At 41.9% G+C, this 14,059-nt stretch overlaps 1 protein-coding gene across 1 annotated transcript; it reads left to right on the top strand.

Annotated features, from left to right (window-relative positions):
* Positions 1–4,133: 4,133 nt before the first annotated feature.
* LOC102715313 lies at positions 4,134–7,662 on the top strand. Its single transcript, XM_006656838.3, has 3 exons — positions 4,134–5,167; positions 5,891–6,842; positions 6,891–7,662. The coding sequence occupies exons 1-3, from the start codon at positions 4,134–4,136 to the stop codon at positions 7,461–7,463; spliced, it is 2,559 nt and encodes an 852-aa protein (XP_006656901.2). The 3' UTR covers positions 7,464–7,662.
* The last annotated feature ends 6,397 nt before the right edge of the window (positions 7,663–14,059 follow it).

Genomic DNA, 14,059 nt, shown 5'->3' with positions numbered 1-14,059 from the left:
TTTGACTATCCAATAATGTCTCGACAGACCTGTTCAGATGCGGCTAGAGTGGACCTGCGCAAGTGCCGTCACAGGTGAAGCTGCTACAGAAACGGACCTGGGCGGGCCAGCCAGCTGCAGCCGCAGCCAGCAGCAATCGAGGGGCGAGGATTTTTTTAAAAAATAACATTATTTCAATGAAAAATTATAAAATTTATATGTTATGTAAGAAAAATTATGAAAATTGAAACCTGTGGATCTTTGCATGATTAATAGGGTCTATATTCAAAGCATTAAGAACAATAGACTCCTATCGAATTGAGCTACACTAGGTCTAAGGACGTGTTCGTTTGGTTGTTATTTAATCGACACGAAAAACATAGTAATAAATTAGTATATGATTAATTAATTATTACTTATAAAAATTAAGAGATAGCTTAATATGATATTTTAAAGCAATTTTTCTATAGAAAATTTTCACAAAAATTTCACCATTTATCAACTCGTATGAAAAACAAAAAAATTTAGGTAAATTAGAGGGTGCCGAACGCAGCCAGTCGTGTTGAAATCACCAAGTTCCACGGCATTACTCCATACTAAACTTATTGAACACGAGTTGTTTCATCACCTTGCATGGTGGGAGGTCGTCTACGTCAAACTTAGCCTTATCAATAAGCATGTATTCATTGAGCTTTATTTTTATGATTTTTGATATTTAAAAGTTATTTTTGTGTTTTTGCATTAAATGGTACTATTTATTTTTTTAAAAAAAACTGATGGGCCAGGCCTCTGCGTGTGAGAATTCGCTGGTGCAACGTCTTCCTGCTAAGAAACCGTTCGTGAAAATGGGGAGATCGTGGAACCTTTGAGAACGACATAATTCTTAAGCAAAGTCTAACCTTTGGACTGAACCTTACATATATATATATATATATATATATATATATATATATATATATATATATATATATATATATAATATTAATTACAGTAAAACTTCCACCCACCTACCAGCCAACGTGCAAAGGCTAGCGCTGTGCATATAATGTATGTAGGAAATGGACTTCCATCTTTATTTGCTGTAACTGTAGTCAGATTTATTATGTTTATTTCTCCACGTAGAGTAAACCTGTTCTAGAATATACATTTGCTGATAATGTAAAATCATCTACCGTTTTCTTCTCTTTTTTTTTGAAAAATTCTACCCTCCGTTCCATATACATTGTAGTTTAGCTTTTTCCTAAATCAAATTTCATTAAACTTTGATCAAGTTATAGAGCTTAATTTCACTTATGATAAAACTAAAACACACTCCCTCCTAATTTTTCAATTAACATGCTTGACTTTTCAATCTACATTTGACCCTTCTATTTGTGCAAATATGCAAAATTATAAATCATGCCTAGAGTTATTTTAGTGATAAATCAAATCATAAAAAAATAATTAATAATTATATTTTTAAATAAAATAGATGGTTAAACGTAGATTCGAAAGCCAATAATGACAATTAAAAGAAGTATTATATTATGAAGGGAAATTTTACGGTGATTGAGAAACTAGCTCGAGGTAATTTTTCCGGTATCTACATATTTTGGTATCTTAGGTACCATTCCAAAGATGACAAAAAAGAGAGGGTAAATGTTTTCTAAACTAGATAGGTGGTATGCAAGAAATGAAGATATATGCTCTCAAGGGCTCAAAATAGTTCAACATATATATTTCTCTCTCAAGTTCACATGTACTACATGAAAGCTAAGCGACAGCAAAGTGGTGAACATGCTCTACTGGCACAAACATTTGATATTTGACCCTGGGTTGGATTAAGAGTTTGACACAGCCATATTGTTTATGGTTTCGAATTAATGGAAGGTCGACAAGATGCATGCCAACGAGCTGGAGCCAAATTAAGTATCTGGCACTTATATTAAGCTTCTCGACGACGACCGTGCTGAGTAAGCAAGCTGGTCAAGTCTATGATGCAGTGATAGAATAATGAGATTTACTCCCATCCTACTTTTGTACCGCGAGGTACAATTACCAAGATAATGGGAAGGTATTCTAAACTCTCGAGGGAATATCCCCTCGCCTATTGCATGTTATCTAAATAGTCATAAAAAAATTTAAAAAAATTATGAAGATAGATTAATATAATATATATCACTACACAAATATGCAAGTTCAAATATAACTTCTATAATTCATAACAAAAAAACAAATTGAACTCTAAATAGTATACGTATACTCACAGTCATATTTATTATTTTTATTATGTATTGTAGAAGTCATATTTGAACTTGCATGTATGTGTAGTGATATATTTTATATTAATCTATCTTCATATTTTTTTTTAATTTTTTCAATAACTATTTAGATAGCATGCAATAAACGAGAGGACATCTCCTCGAGGGTTTAAAATCCACTCCCTCAAGGGTTTAAAATCCACTCCCTTGAGGGTTTAAAATCCACTGTTAGGACTAACACATCAAGCGTTCGTCCTATAACCATGGATATGACTATTTGAATAGTACTTATTATGAATAGAGGTATGTGTCTTTACCCAAATGATATTATAGAAGCCAAACAACTATATCCATACCCGTCAGAACCCACACTCTACACGTTGAGTGTGCGGACGAGAGGTCCCTTTCCCACGTTTAGCGCCAATCACCTAAACCATGGGCCATCGATGACTTAGCCACACACACAAGTGACTAAGAAATAAATGAATAGAATTTGAATGGAACAAATTCAAATAAATGATGTTAGAATTTTTATACATTGGTATAACTTTGAATAGAAATATTTATAAACATTGGAATTTTGTGGCTATGACTTGATAACGGATAATTATGAAAGAAATTGGATCGGTGCATGGTGGACTCTTGGATCAATGACGGGGATGAGGTAATAGTTAATTGTGGATTAAGTTGAATTGATGACGGATATTTGAATAGGTAGTGATGGTAACAAAAGAGAAAGAGAGGAGGATAGGAGGGGGTTTAAGAGGCTCCAACTCGACGAAAACAACAAATAATGAGAACTTAAAACTTTTTTGCAAAAAAGTTATGCTAAAATCTCTAGTATAATTATATATATATATTAGCTACACCTGGTAGTAGGATAGATGCTTCATATATATATATATATATATATATATATATATATATATATATACATACATATATATACATATACATATATATATACATACATATATATACATATATATATATACATATACATATATATATATATATATATATATATATATACATATATATATATAGTGTGTACACACCCCTCGATTAGACCTGCCACTGGAAGGGTATTGGGTAACCCATATCCATACACGTATTAAAGAAAATTACACATACCCAAACTAAATGGGTATTACCCAATAGGTATGGGTAACCAACGGATAAGCTAAGTGACATGTGTGGGTCCCAGAAATTGATTAAAATTTGCATAAAGTTGCTTTTATACATAATAAATGATTCCACCAAATTTTAGTCAAATTTGATAAAATCTTATAGTGTGAATACGAGTTTAAAAATTTTAGGTACAAGTTTATACATACTAAATGTGTACGAATAAAGCGGGTAAAATGGATAAATACCCTCCCCATACCCAAAATCTTAATGGGTAGTTATTCTTTACCCAAATAACATGGGTATGTGTATGGAGGTGGATAACGAATAACCGGTGACCGGTCTAATTGTGGCATTATGCAAGTTTTGTCAAGAGCTAAATTAGGAACAAATGAAACGCCTAGTTTGACAATTAACCAAGTAAACGGTACTCCTTTCTCTCGAGAAGCGTGCGAGAAAAACGTGCTCCCCTCAGTCCCCTGCATATATGTACTCCCCTGCGTATAACTACTTTATATGGATATGATAGTGACAAGAGGGCAATGAACGTGCATGGCCCTGTGTCACAAATATTTGAGTAGCATTTGACCTTTGGGTTGGATCAATACAGCCATATTCTTTATGGTTTTGAATGGAAGATCGATCAAGATGAGCTCCTCGACGACGATGAGGGCTGACCTGATCGATCGAGTGACTGAGTCAAGCACGCGGCGCAGTGATAAACTACTCTACATATGGATCTTGGCTTGCATCTGGAGCTAGCTCTCACTGGGATCTTGGACGACAATGGCGCAAGGGGACAGTGGTGCTGCTGATGAGCAGCAGCCATGGGAGTACACGCTGCGGAAGTACCTGCTGCTGCTGGCCTCGCTGGTGGCGACGGTGGCGTACGGCGCGGGGTTCAGCCCGCCGGGGGGCGCCTGGCAGGACAGTGTCGCCGGCGAGCACACCGCCGGCGACCCCATACTCCGGAGCCTCCACTACGGCCGGTACCTCGTCTTCTTCTACTGCAACGCCACCGCGTTCGCGTCGTCGCTGCTCGTCATCGTGCTCATCCTCCTCTTCGCCGTGCTGCACGAGAAGAAGGACATGTGGATCACGGTCATGCCGCTGCGTATGGTCATGGTGCTCGACCTGCTCAGCCTCATGGGCGCCTACGCCGCCGGGACGTGCCGGGACGCGGTCACGGCCAGGTACACCTTGGCGCTCGTGGCCACCGTCTTCGTCTACCTCGTGGTGCAGATGGTGCTGGCCTCGCTGCCCGTCGGCGAGCACGACTACGACCACGAGATCAAGGAGCGGCCCCGCAAGGTCCTCCTGCTGCTGGCCACGTTCGCCACGAGCCTCACGTACGTGGCCGGGCTGAGCACGCCCGGCGGCTTCTGGCCGGACAGCACCGGCGGCCACCGCGCCGGCGAGGCCGTCATGGGGGAGCGCCACCCGGCCCGCCTGACGGCGTTCCTCCTCTTCAACACCACCGCCTTCGTCGCGTCGCTGCTCATCATCGTGCTGCTCCTCGACAGGAAGCTCCGGGACTGGTCGCGGCAGTCGTGGGAGCTGTACGGCTGCGTCGTCGTCTCGCTGATCGGGCTCGTCGGGGCGTACGCCGCCGGCAGCTCCAGGGTGGAGCACACCACCGTGTACGTGGTCGCGCTCGCCGGCGCCGTCCTCGTGTACATTGCGTTCCAGGCGACCGTCGTGCCGCGTGCGATGCTTGCACTCAGGCAGACCAAACTCGCACGGATTTACTCTTCCATGTCAAAACGGCGACATCGTCCCAAGCAACAATACCCAGACCTAACGCAGGCCACTATTGACAGGTACGTACTCCGTACTCCCTCCAATTTTATTATATTACTGCTTCCGTTTCGTAATATAAGTTACTTGATATTTTTTGTTGCAACGTTTGGTCATTCGTCTTATTTAAAAATTTAGCACAAATAATAAGTCATGTTTAAAGTTCTTTTGATAATAAAGTAAGTCACAAACAAAATAAATGATATTTTTATAATTTTTTGAATAAGACGAATGATTTGACATTAAAAACAAAAAAGTCAAACATCTTACATTATAAAACGGAGGGAATACAAATTAGCAAAATTTTACCGTGCACTTCCCAGTACCAAATTTCTTAGCACAAAATTTTGACAGTTTAAGGTATTTTTCAACCCATATGGTAATGACATATCCGAGTTTGCTACTTTGCTACAACATAAGCTTTCACTATACTATACACTAGTATAACCTTTTATTGATTTATGTAAAAAAACTGAGTTAAAATTGTATAATATTGACTTTCATAACTCGAAACTAACTTGTTTTGGTGCACAAAGGCAATGATTTGATACTACGGTACGAACATCTTAATTTAGAATTGTGATGTTACCATTCTCAACTCGTGTTGCCTGGTAGCTACATGTATCTTAATATTACATAGGCAAAAGAAAGGTGATAATTTTTTTATTAAAAATACATTAATTTCACTCTTAACAATTTGTTGAAAGTAAATCATTAATTTGGCTTCATCTTACTGCAATTGTTAGGGAGGCCGAACTTGAGCGAGCTATGGAGAAGGCTCGCTCGCTTGTTCTACTGCTCGCTACTCTCGCGGCCACGGTCACCTACCAAGCGGCACTAGACCCACCCGGCGGCTATTGGCAGGACAACGGCCAAGGGCACAAGGCCGGTGACCCGATCCTCCTCACGACTAACCCTAGGCGGTACAAGACATTCTTCTACTGCAACTCGACCGCCTTCCTGGCGTCCCTGCTCGCCATCATCCTGGTGCAGAGCAGGTCCCTGCTCGAGCGCCACGCCCTGGAGGCGGCCATGATCCTCGACCTGTTCGGGCTCATGGGCGCCTACGCGGCGGGCAGCTGCAGGGACGCGAGCACCTCCATCTACGTCCTGGCCATCGCCGGCGCCGTGCTGGTGTACGTGGTGATCCACGTCGTCTTCTTCACGCTCGACCACACGGTGGCGGGGCACAGCGAGGACGTGCTGCTCGAGAAGAGGCGCAAGAGGTTGCTCCTTTTCGCGATCTTGTCCGCGACCATCACCTACCAGGCCGGGCTAACCCCGCCGAGCGGCTTCTGGCAGGCCGGCGACCTCGCCGGCATGCCGGTGCTCTTCAGCAACAACCCGCACCGCTACAGAGCCTTCTTCTACTGCAACACCACGAGCTTCATGTCGTCCGTCGCCCTCATCATACTCTTGGTGAACCCAAACTTGTACCGGCCGGCCATTCGGAGCTACGCGCTCTCGGTTTGCATGGTGGCCGGCATGCTTGGTCTCATGGGTGCCTACGCCGCCGGAAGCTCGCAGCATCTGCGGACGTCTGTCTACGTCTTCGTCCTGGTGGTAACTTTCGTGGTCTTGCTTCTCGTGGTGTTCGTCGTGCGCCAGAAGAGAAACCCCGACGAGGAGGATGTAAGCCAGAGATCACAGGGCAACCTGCAGCAACAGCAGAACCTGCCAAGAACTGACGAAATGCAAGTGCTTGACGACGGTGCTGCTGCTGCTGCTACCCTTCGTGACGCCGAGCGCGAGCAGCACACCAAGCGCAAGTACCTGATGCTGCTCGGGATCCTGGCGGCGAGCATCACCTACCAGGCCGGCCTGCATCCGCCGGGCGGCGTGTGGCAGAGCGACGGCGACGGCGGCGACCATGGCTACGCGGCAGGTGACCCCGTCATGCGCTACAACCGCATACGGCGGTACCGCGCCTTCTTCTACAGCAACTCCACTTCCTTCATGGCGTCCGTCGTCGTCGTCGTGCTGCTGCTGGTGCCGCTGCCGGACCGGGCGCCGGTGCTGCGGCAGGTCGTCGGCGGCGGCGGGTGGCTGCTGCAGGCGATGAACGCGACGGTCGTGCTCGACATGGTCGGCCTCCTGGTGGCCTACGGGGCAGGATCCAGCAGGGAGTGGGAGACGTCCGGGTACGTCATCGCCATGGCCATCGTCGTTCTCGGCTACTTCGCGATCCACGCGACGCTGTCGACCTTCAGCCAGGGTGACAGGCGAAGTAGCGCCGCTAGCCAACGGGTTGTTCCTCGGAGTGGTGAGTCCCCAGAAGCAGGCAATGGCTGGAGAGAGGCACAGGGAAGTTCTGTGTGATTCTATGTTGTCCATTCTGGAGTGCTGTGCATGCAGTGTGTGCACTGCGATCTGTGTTTCAGCCTGGCAATTCTGCAGGCTAGCAGCTGGGGTGTAAAGAAGACAGGCAAAAGGCTTGTGCTATCCTTGGTTTTCCCAAGTTGTTGTATGTACTTTATTTAAGATTTGTAGTTTTCTTGCTGAAATTGAATCATCCTAATTAATCCCAGTCACCTATCCCATAATATCCCATAATGTGGAAGAACACTGGCAGAGAAAAATCCAGGCTTTGCTGCTGACTTTAATTTTTTTAGAGCAATTTTACAGTACTGAGAAGGTACCACTTTTTTCTATATAAATTTTGGTACCTCTGAGTACCTTAGGTACTAGAAGGTATTAAATTTGGAGCTTTTTTATCATTCTTGAAAAAGTATCTCAAGGTACCACACTTTTTAATGTAAAAGGTATGATATTTTAAGGTACATTTTACCTTGAGGTACCAAAAATTTGTACTAAAATTCTTGATATCTTGAGATACTTTTCAAGAATGGTAAAAAGTCCTTAAATTTAAGCTTTTTTACCATCCTTGAAAAAGTACCTCAAGGTACCACACTTTTTAGTGTAAAAAGTGTAGTACCTTGAGATACATTATACCTTAAAATACTAAAAATTTATACTAAAATTTTTGGTACGTTGAGTTACTTTTCAAGGATGGTAAAAAAGCTCATTAAATTTTGAAGTTTTACTCACATCCTTTTTTTTACCTTGAGATACTGGTACCTCGTGGTACCAAATCGTTTCTGATCGTTGGATCCAACAGTGCACATCCTACTTAGCTAGATCTAATGGTGAGAAATGATTTGGTACCTCGAGATACCGGTACCTCGAGGTACAAAAGAAAGGATGGGAGTAAAACTCTAAATTTTGAGATTTGCTTCGGTCTAACAAAAAGTATCAAATCATTTCCCACCATTTGATCTAGCTGAGTAGAATGTGCACTGTTTGATCCAACGATCATAAGCGATTTGGTACCGCGAGGTACCAGTACCTCAAGTTACTTTTTCTTTGACTGAAATAAATCTCTTAAATTTTACATTAAAATTTTAATATCTCTTGGTACTTATCGAAGAACTATAAAAGGTCAAGTCCAATCAATTGTGGTGGGTCCGCACACAAAATAGTGAAATACTGTTCACAATATTACAACGTAAATGCCCAATGTCTACTTGCTCATTCTCTTTCTTCGGTTGTTTTCTGTAGTACCTGATTTGTATATAAATCTTGTAAAAAAAAAAGAATAGTTTTACTGTACTGAGAAGATACCAGGAGGTACCTGTACCTCTACTAAAATTTTTCTCTTAGTATCTGCTCAAGTACTATAAAATTGTTTAAGAAAAAAAAGACCGTGCATGGAGATCTGCTTGCTCTAGCCTATTTATCAGGCACACAAATGTGTTTCCCCTAATTTCCTTTTGCATTTTTTTCACGCGTTGCATCTTTGCTCTTCTCCATCCTTCTATCTCGGTTTACATCGATTCGAGGTATGATTTTGGGGGTGTTGGGGATATATTCCTATGTTATTCTAGGGATTAAACTTGCAGGATTAATTTTGTAACCTCGTTGAGTTAGCCGTGGCTCTATAATAATATTTTGGAACTTGATTCCCGGTTGCTAACTTCATATCTGAAGTTGTTGATCATCTGATGCCTTCGATCAGCGCAGTATCATTTACGCAACAAATGGCATCGCTCACACCATAATCAGCTTGTGCAGCTACTCGGATTGTGCATTTGTGCTGTGGAGCATCCGGGGGTTCGTATCTAGCTTGAATTGGCTGGACAGATAGGTACTTTTGCTGCCTTTAATCTGGATATATACTTTGTGTGTCGCTATTGATTTGCAGAAGTTGCTGAAAATACGAGAAGATTTTAGCATCTGATCCTGTAAACTGGAGTGACCCTGAAATGCAAAAGTAGTATGTCATCTGCTCTGCTCATTTGGGTCAGGGGACCCAAACTGTAAGCAAATAAAGCTCTTCTGTTTTGTCTCCATCCCTCAAGCATACCTCTGTAAGCAATCTGAACTGTGGAGAAATCACAAATAACAGCAGAAGTGAAAGCACAGAATGCCCACAGCTTTGTACATGCTGCTTCTTGCATGACAGATGCATAACAAGTCATCAGAAGTGATATGCAACATGCATAGTGCAGACCTATGGAAGGAGGGGTTCGCCATTGCTGACACATTGCTTCAGAAATGAATTTACCTTAAGACCCTGAGGAGTTAATTACCTAAAGACACATTGATCAATTCTTGGGCATTGCTACAGAAACAGGAGGAAATTAAGACGAGAAAGAATCCAATGCGGGATTGGTTTTGGTTAGATGGTCTGTACTCCTCAGCATCTGAACTGATTTTCAGTTTTTAGTTTAGACCAGCAATTTTCTCCGTTAACCGATGGTCTGTTTGCCTGGTTGTAGGATGGCACCATTGTAATAGGCACATTAATTAAGAGCAGTTTAGGCACAGTGGCTGGACTAACCAAGGAGGCAAGGAAGCAGGAGTATTGTGATCAGCTAATAAACTCGACATACATATGCTAGCAGACACACATTTTCAAATTAATAAGTACCTATTTCAACATTCGACAGTTTTTGCGATGAAAAACTTTCAAATACAACTATAGTGTTTTTGGAGTGTAATTATATTGTAGCTTGCATGTAACTAGTATTATACTAGCAAAACTCACGTGCTAATGCAGTGGTAGTACACTCTGTGCGAAGTTGAGGGCATGGGATTGAGTCCTCTTGCCCGTGCGCACGAATTGATTTTTTTCCATCCCCATTTCCACAAATGTTGGAGCAAATATGATGATAAAAAAAATAAATCAAAAGTTACCATCTCAAGAAAACTATTGACAGTAATACAGCAACTTTGATTAATAACTGAAATATTGCACATAATCACATGGATACTTATCTTGATTAGTCTCGATTTTTTTTCTTGAGGAAGCTGTTGTAGATATCCAATGAAGTTTAGCTGTCTCAGCAGACTTGTTCTTAACCTTCAGAGATCATTCATTTCTTTCTGGACAAGAGAACACATTGTGTGAATGTGTGAAAGGGCACGTAGCCTAGTGGTTACAGTCACTGAGTAACACCCAAGGTGCTGATTTCAAATCTCCATAGGAACATGAATTTCAGATTGATATTTGAGGAGCTTGGCCACATATATCTGAGTGGATACCCTACTTGGGCTAAGTTCTCAGAGTTTCTGAAATAAAAAAAAAATGGCCACATATATCTGAGTGTCTCAGAGTTTCTGAAATAAAAAAATAGCCACATATATCTGAGTGGATATAGAGGCCGGGTAAAAATACCCTTCTCTTAAAAAAAAAGAGTTGTAGTATCCGGATGCCTTTTAGTAAGATGAAAACAACTCAGACCAAGAAACGCACTCATCTTTCTTGTATAGAACCGAACCACATAAAAGTAAGTAGCTGAGTAGAATGTAATACCTCTTGCTAACTTCTCAATGCAAAAAAATCACATGGTAAGTTCGGGCCCTCGACATGCCATGTCTGGTGCTGATACATGTAAAGAAGCAAGATCCTTCATGTAAAACAAAGCAATGGTCAGCTCAAATTTGTAACTCTCACAAAAGCTCAGAGTCTGGTAGTGACACCATCTGTGTGACAAAATCATGGGCATATTTGGGACTATCTTTGGCGAAAGAAAATACTTTGGGGCTATGCTTCAATCATACAGCTTTAAAAGGAATTGACAGAAATATATTTGCTGCTGGCTTATCAGGGCATCAAGCGGTCCAACCTTAAAAAGGTAAAGTTGAAAGGAGTTGATGGACAAGCTCAGGATCTTCCAGCTCAAAAAATACATATTACATGGAGGTGAACAGATTGAGAAAGCAAGAAAGGCATGTTGTCTAGGTCCCACTGCAGGATTGTAACTCTATTCAGCCTCCTGTGACTTGCGAGATTTTTTTACGGTTCTTGAGAACATGATAAAATATACTCCCTCCGTTACATGTTGTAAAGCCTTTTAATTTTGCCTAAATTTATCTATTGATCAATATATATGTTTTATATAATTATATGCATCCATATAAATCTAACAAAGACTAGAGAGTCTTACATTATGAAACAGATGGACTATCATATTTATAAATTTTGATCTCTCTCTTCCCTTAGTAAGTTAGTATAGATACAAGGAGATAACACAAATTAACACTAAAAGCCGAGGTACTTCTTGGTATCACCTTTACCTATAAGAGCATTAATATTTACAACTAGTTTCTATCCTGACCTCTAGCACATCTTTTGTTAGTGGGAAGAGGACTTGGCGAGGTGCCTCTCTTTTGGATGCATAGTTGCATGTACAGGTTGACCTAAAATTTATATATCTACTATGCTCTTCAGTATTCAACTGCTACATGTTTGGATATCACAGTAATATATTTGCTAGAATTTTCTGTGCAACTCCTTGTTTTACTAGCTTTGTAAACCGGGTTTGGCATCTGAGTTTTGTACTAATATCTGAACAAACGATTTTCATTCTATATCATGCAACATAAAACCAAGTTTTGTTAACACGCATAGTAGATGTTTAGGTGCTGGTGGGACCGTGGGAGGGACAAGTCCAAATAATTTCATTTTATACAAAAAGAACAACTGTTTAAATATCTCTGAATAGTGCAGATATTGTTCATATGCTGGATATGTACTCTCTAATATGAGTGCCAAGTGTTTATATTTGATGTTTTGTGGGGATGGTATATCTCTGGTATATAAATCTTATCAGACACTATTGAGATATTTTTCATAATTCCTTCTATGGTATTTAATGAAATGAGAGGATTTCCCATTGATGAATTAGAAAAACTTCCCATCATACTTACACATTGTTCTGAAAATGAGATGTGTGCCGAGGGATAGATCCGCTCCCGTGATTCGCATGATGACTGATCTCCATCAAGCATCAACCACGCACCCTGCAATATTTTGAGTGTTGACACTTCCTATCAGATTGTGAAAGCCTCTGTCATGCTAAGGGAACCTAATCCTATGCCTATGTACCTTCAGATTCTGAAAGAAAATGATAGAATGGACAAGCATTACAGCTTCAAGTATACGAGTAGAAATATTTGCTGAAATATGAGCAAATTACGTCGTAGTCAATTGAAACCTGATTGTCTGAACTGAACATTGGTTACTTCATGCCTTCCACTACCAAGATAGAAACCATGTATATTACCACAGCTTTCGAAGTCCGCATTTGCCTAGCTTTTCCAAGGAGTGGAATTGTGGATTTAAGGAGTTGGCATGTTGCACCATATGCACAGAACTAAATACAGCATTGATGCCTCATGTCTTTTCTGTTGCAATACAAGCTGAAAAAGGGCAATGGAATAAGCTTTAGGTGTGTCTTCAGAAAAAAGCTTTAGATAGGGTTACTTGATGGAGCAGTGCAAATATGCCATGATTAGCAGACACGCAGATCCATGGGGAGAAGTGTGCCAATCAAGGCGCAGTGCTGCTATGTGCACCTGACCATCTATATAACCTGAGTAGCTGCAGCAAGCAGAGATTGTCATCTCCTCAAGGGCATTCTTTCTGTTATTTCAACCACCAATAGATATGTCAAACAAGAACGAAGTAGGTGCCCACAACCAAAATGGATCAAGCAAAAAGAAAACTTCAGGTTCATCAGAGTACCAGCTGAAGAATTACCTTCTGCTGCTGGCCACCCTGGTTGCCACGGTGACATACGCCGCAGGGCTCAACATGCCAGGAGGGTTCTAGCAGGACACAGAGAAAGGCCATTTCGCAAGTGACCCAATCCTACCAGGCAACCACTATCAGCAATACATCACGTTCTACTACTGCAACGCAACCGCGTTCGCTGCGTCCCTCGTGGTCTGCCTCCTCCTCCTCGTCCTGGAGGAGGAGTGCCCACGCTGCGCGACTGCGCTGCGAGTAGTCATGGTGTTCGACTTGCTTGGTCTCATGGGGGCCTATGCTGCCGGAAGCTGCAGAGATGCGTTCACTGCCATCTACTCCCTGGTGATCATGTCCATGGTGTTTGGCCATATATTGCCTTTTGTAAAATACATGTGCTAGGGGTATCCGTAGACTACATGTATACATACAGTCGTAGGGGTATTGAATAGGAAGGAGATTATATCTGTATGGTATCAACCGGAATTTGGTTACGGCTGGATTGCATGCCGCCTATACCGGATCCAAGTTGTAACCGAATTAGGATAGATCTTAGTCTCAACAGATTAGGACTCTATCTGTAAGCCCTATCCCCCACTATATAAGAGGATAGGGGCACCCCTCAGGGGACAAGGGCGAGACAGACGGCATATTCAGATCGGCTATCTTCTAGTTGATGTGCCCACGATCCAATACAATCACCAAGTAGGAGTAGGGTATTATCTCGCTAGTCGAAAGCCCGAACCTGGGTAACCCTGTGTCTTCATCCTAACCATCGATCTTTACGCCTCGCTAACCACTCCATATATATTGCCGACATTCAAATCGTCGACAGTTGGCGCGCCAGGTAGGGGAAGCTATTCCGAGGTCCTCGACGAGATCG

The sequence above is a fragment of the Oryza brachyantha genome, chromosome 6 (assembly GCF_000231095.2).
Source record: "Oryza brachyantha chromosome 6, ObraRS2, whole genome shotgun sequence".
In the NCBI taxonomy this organism is placed as follows: Eukaryota; Viridiplantae; Streptophyta; class Magnoliopsida; order Poales; family Poaceae; genus Oryza; species Oryza brachyantha.
This window is presented reverse-complemented; position numbering and strand designations above follow the sequence as displayed.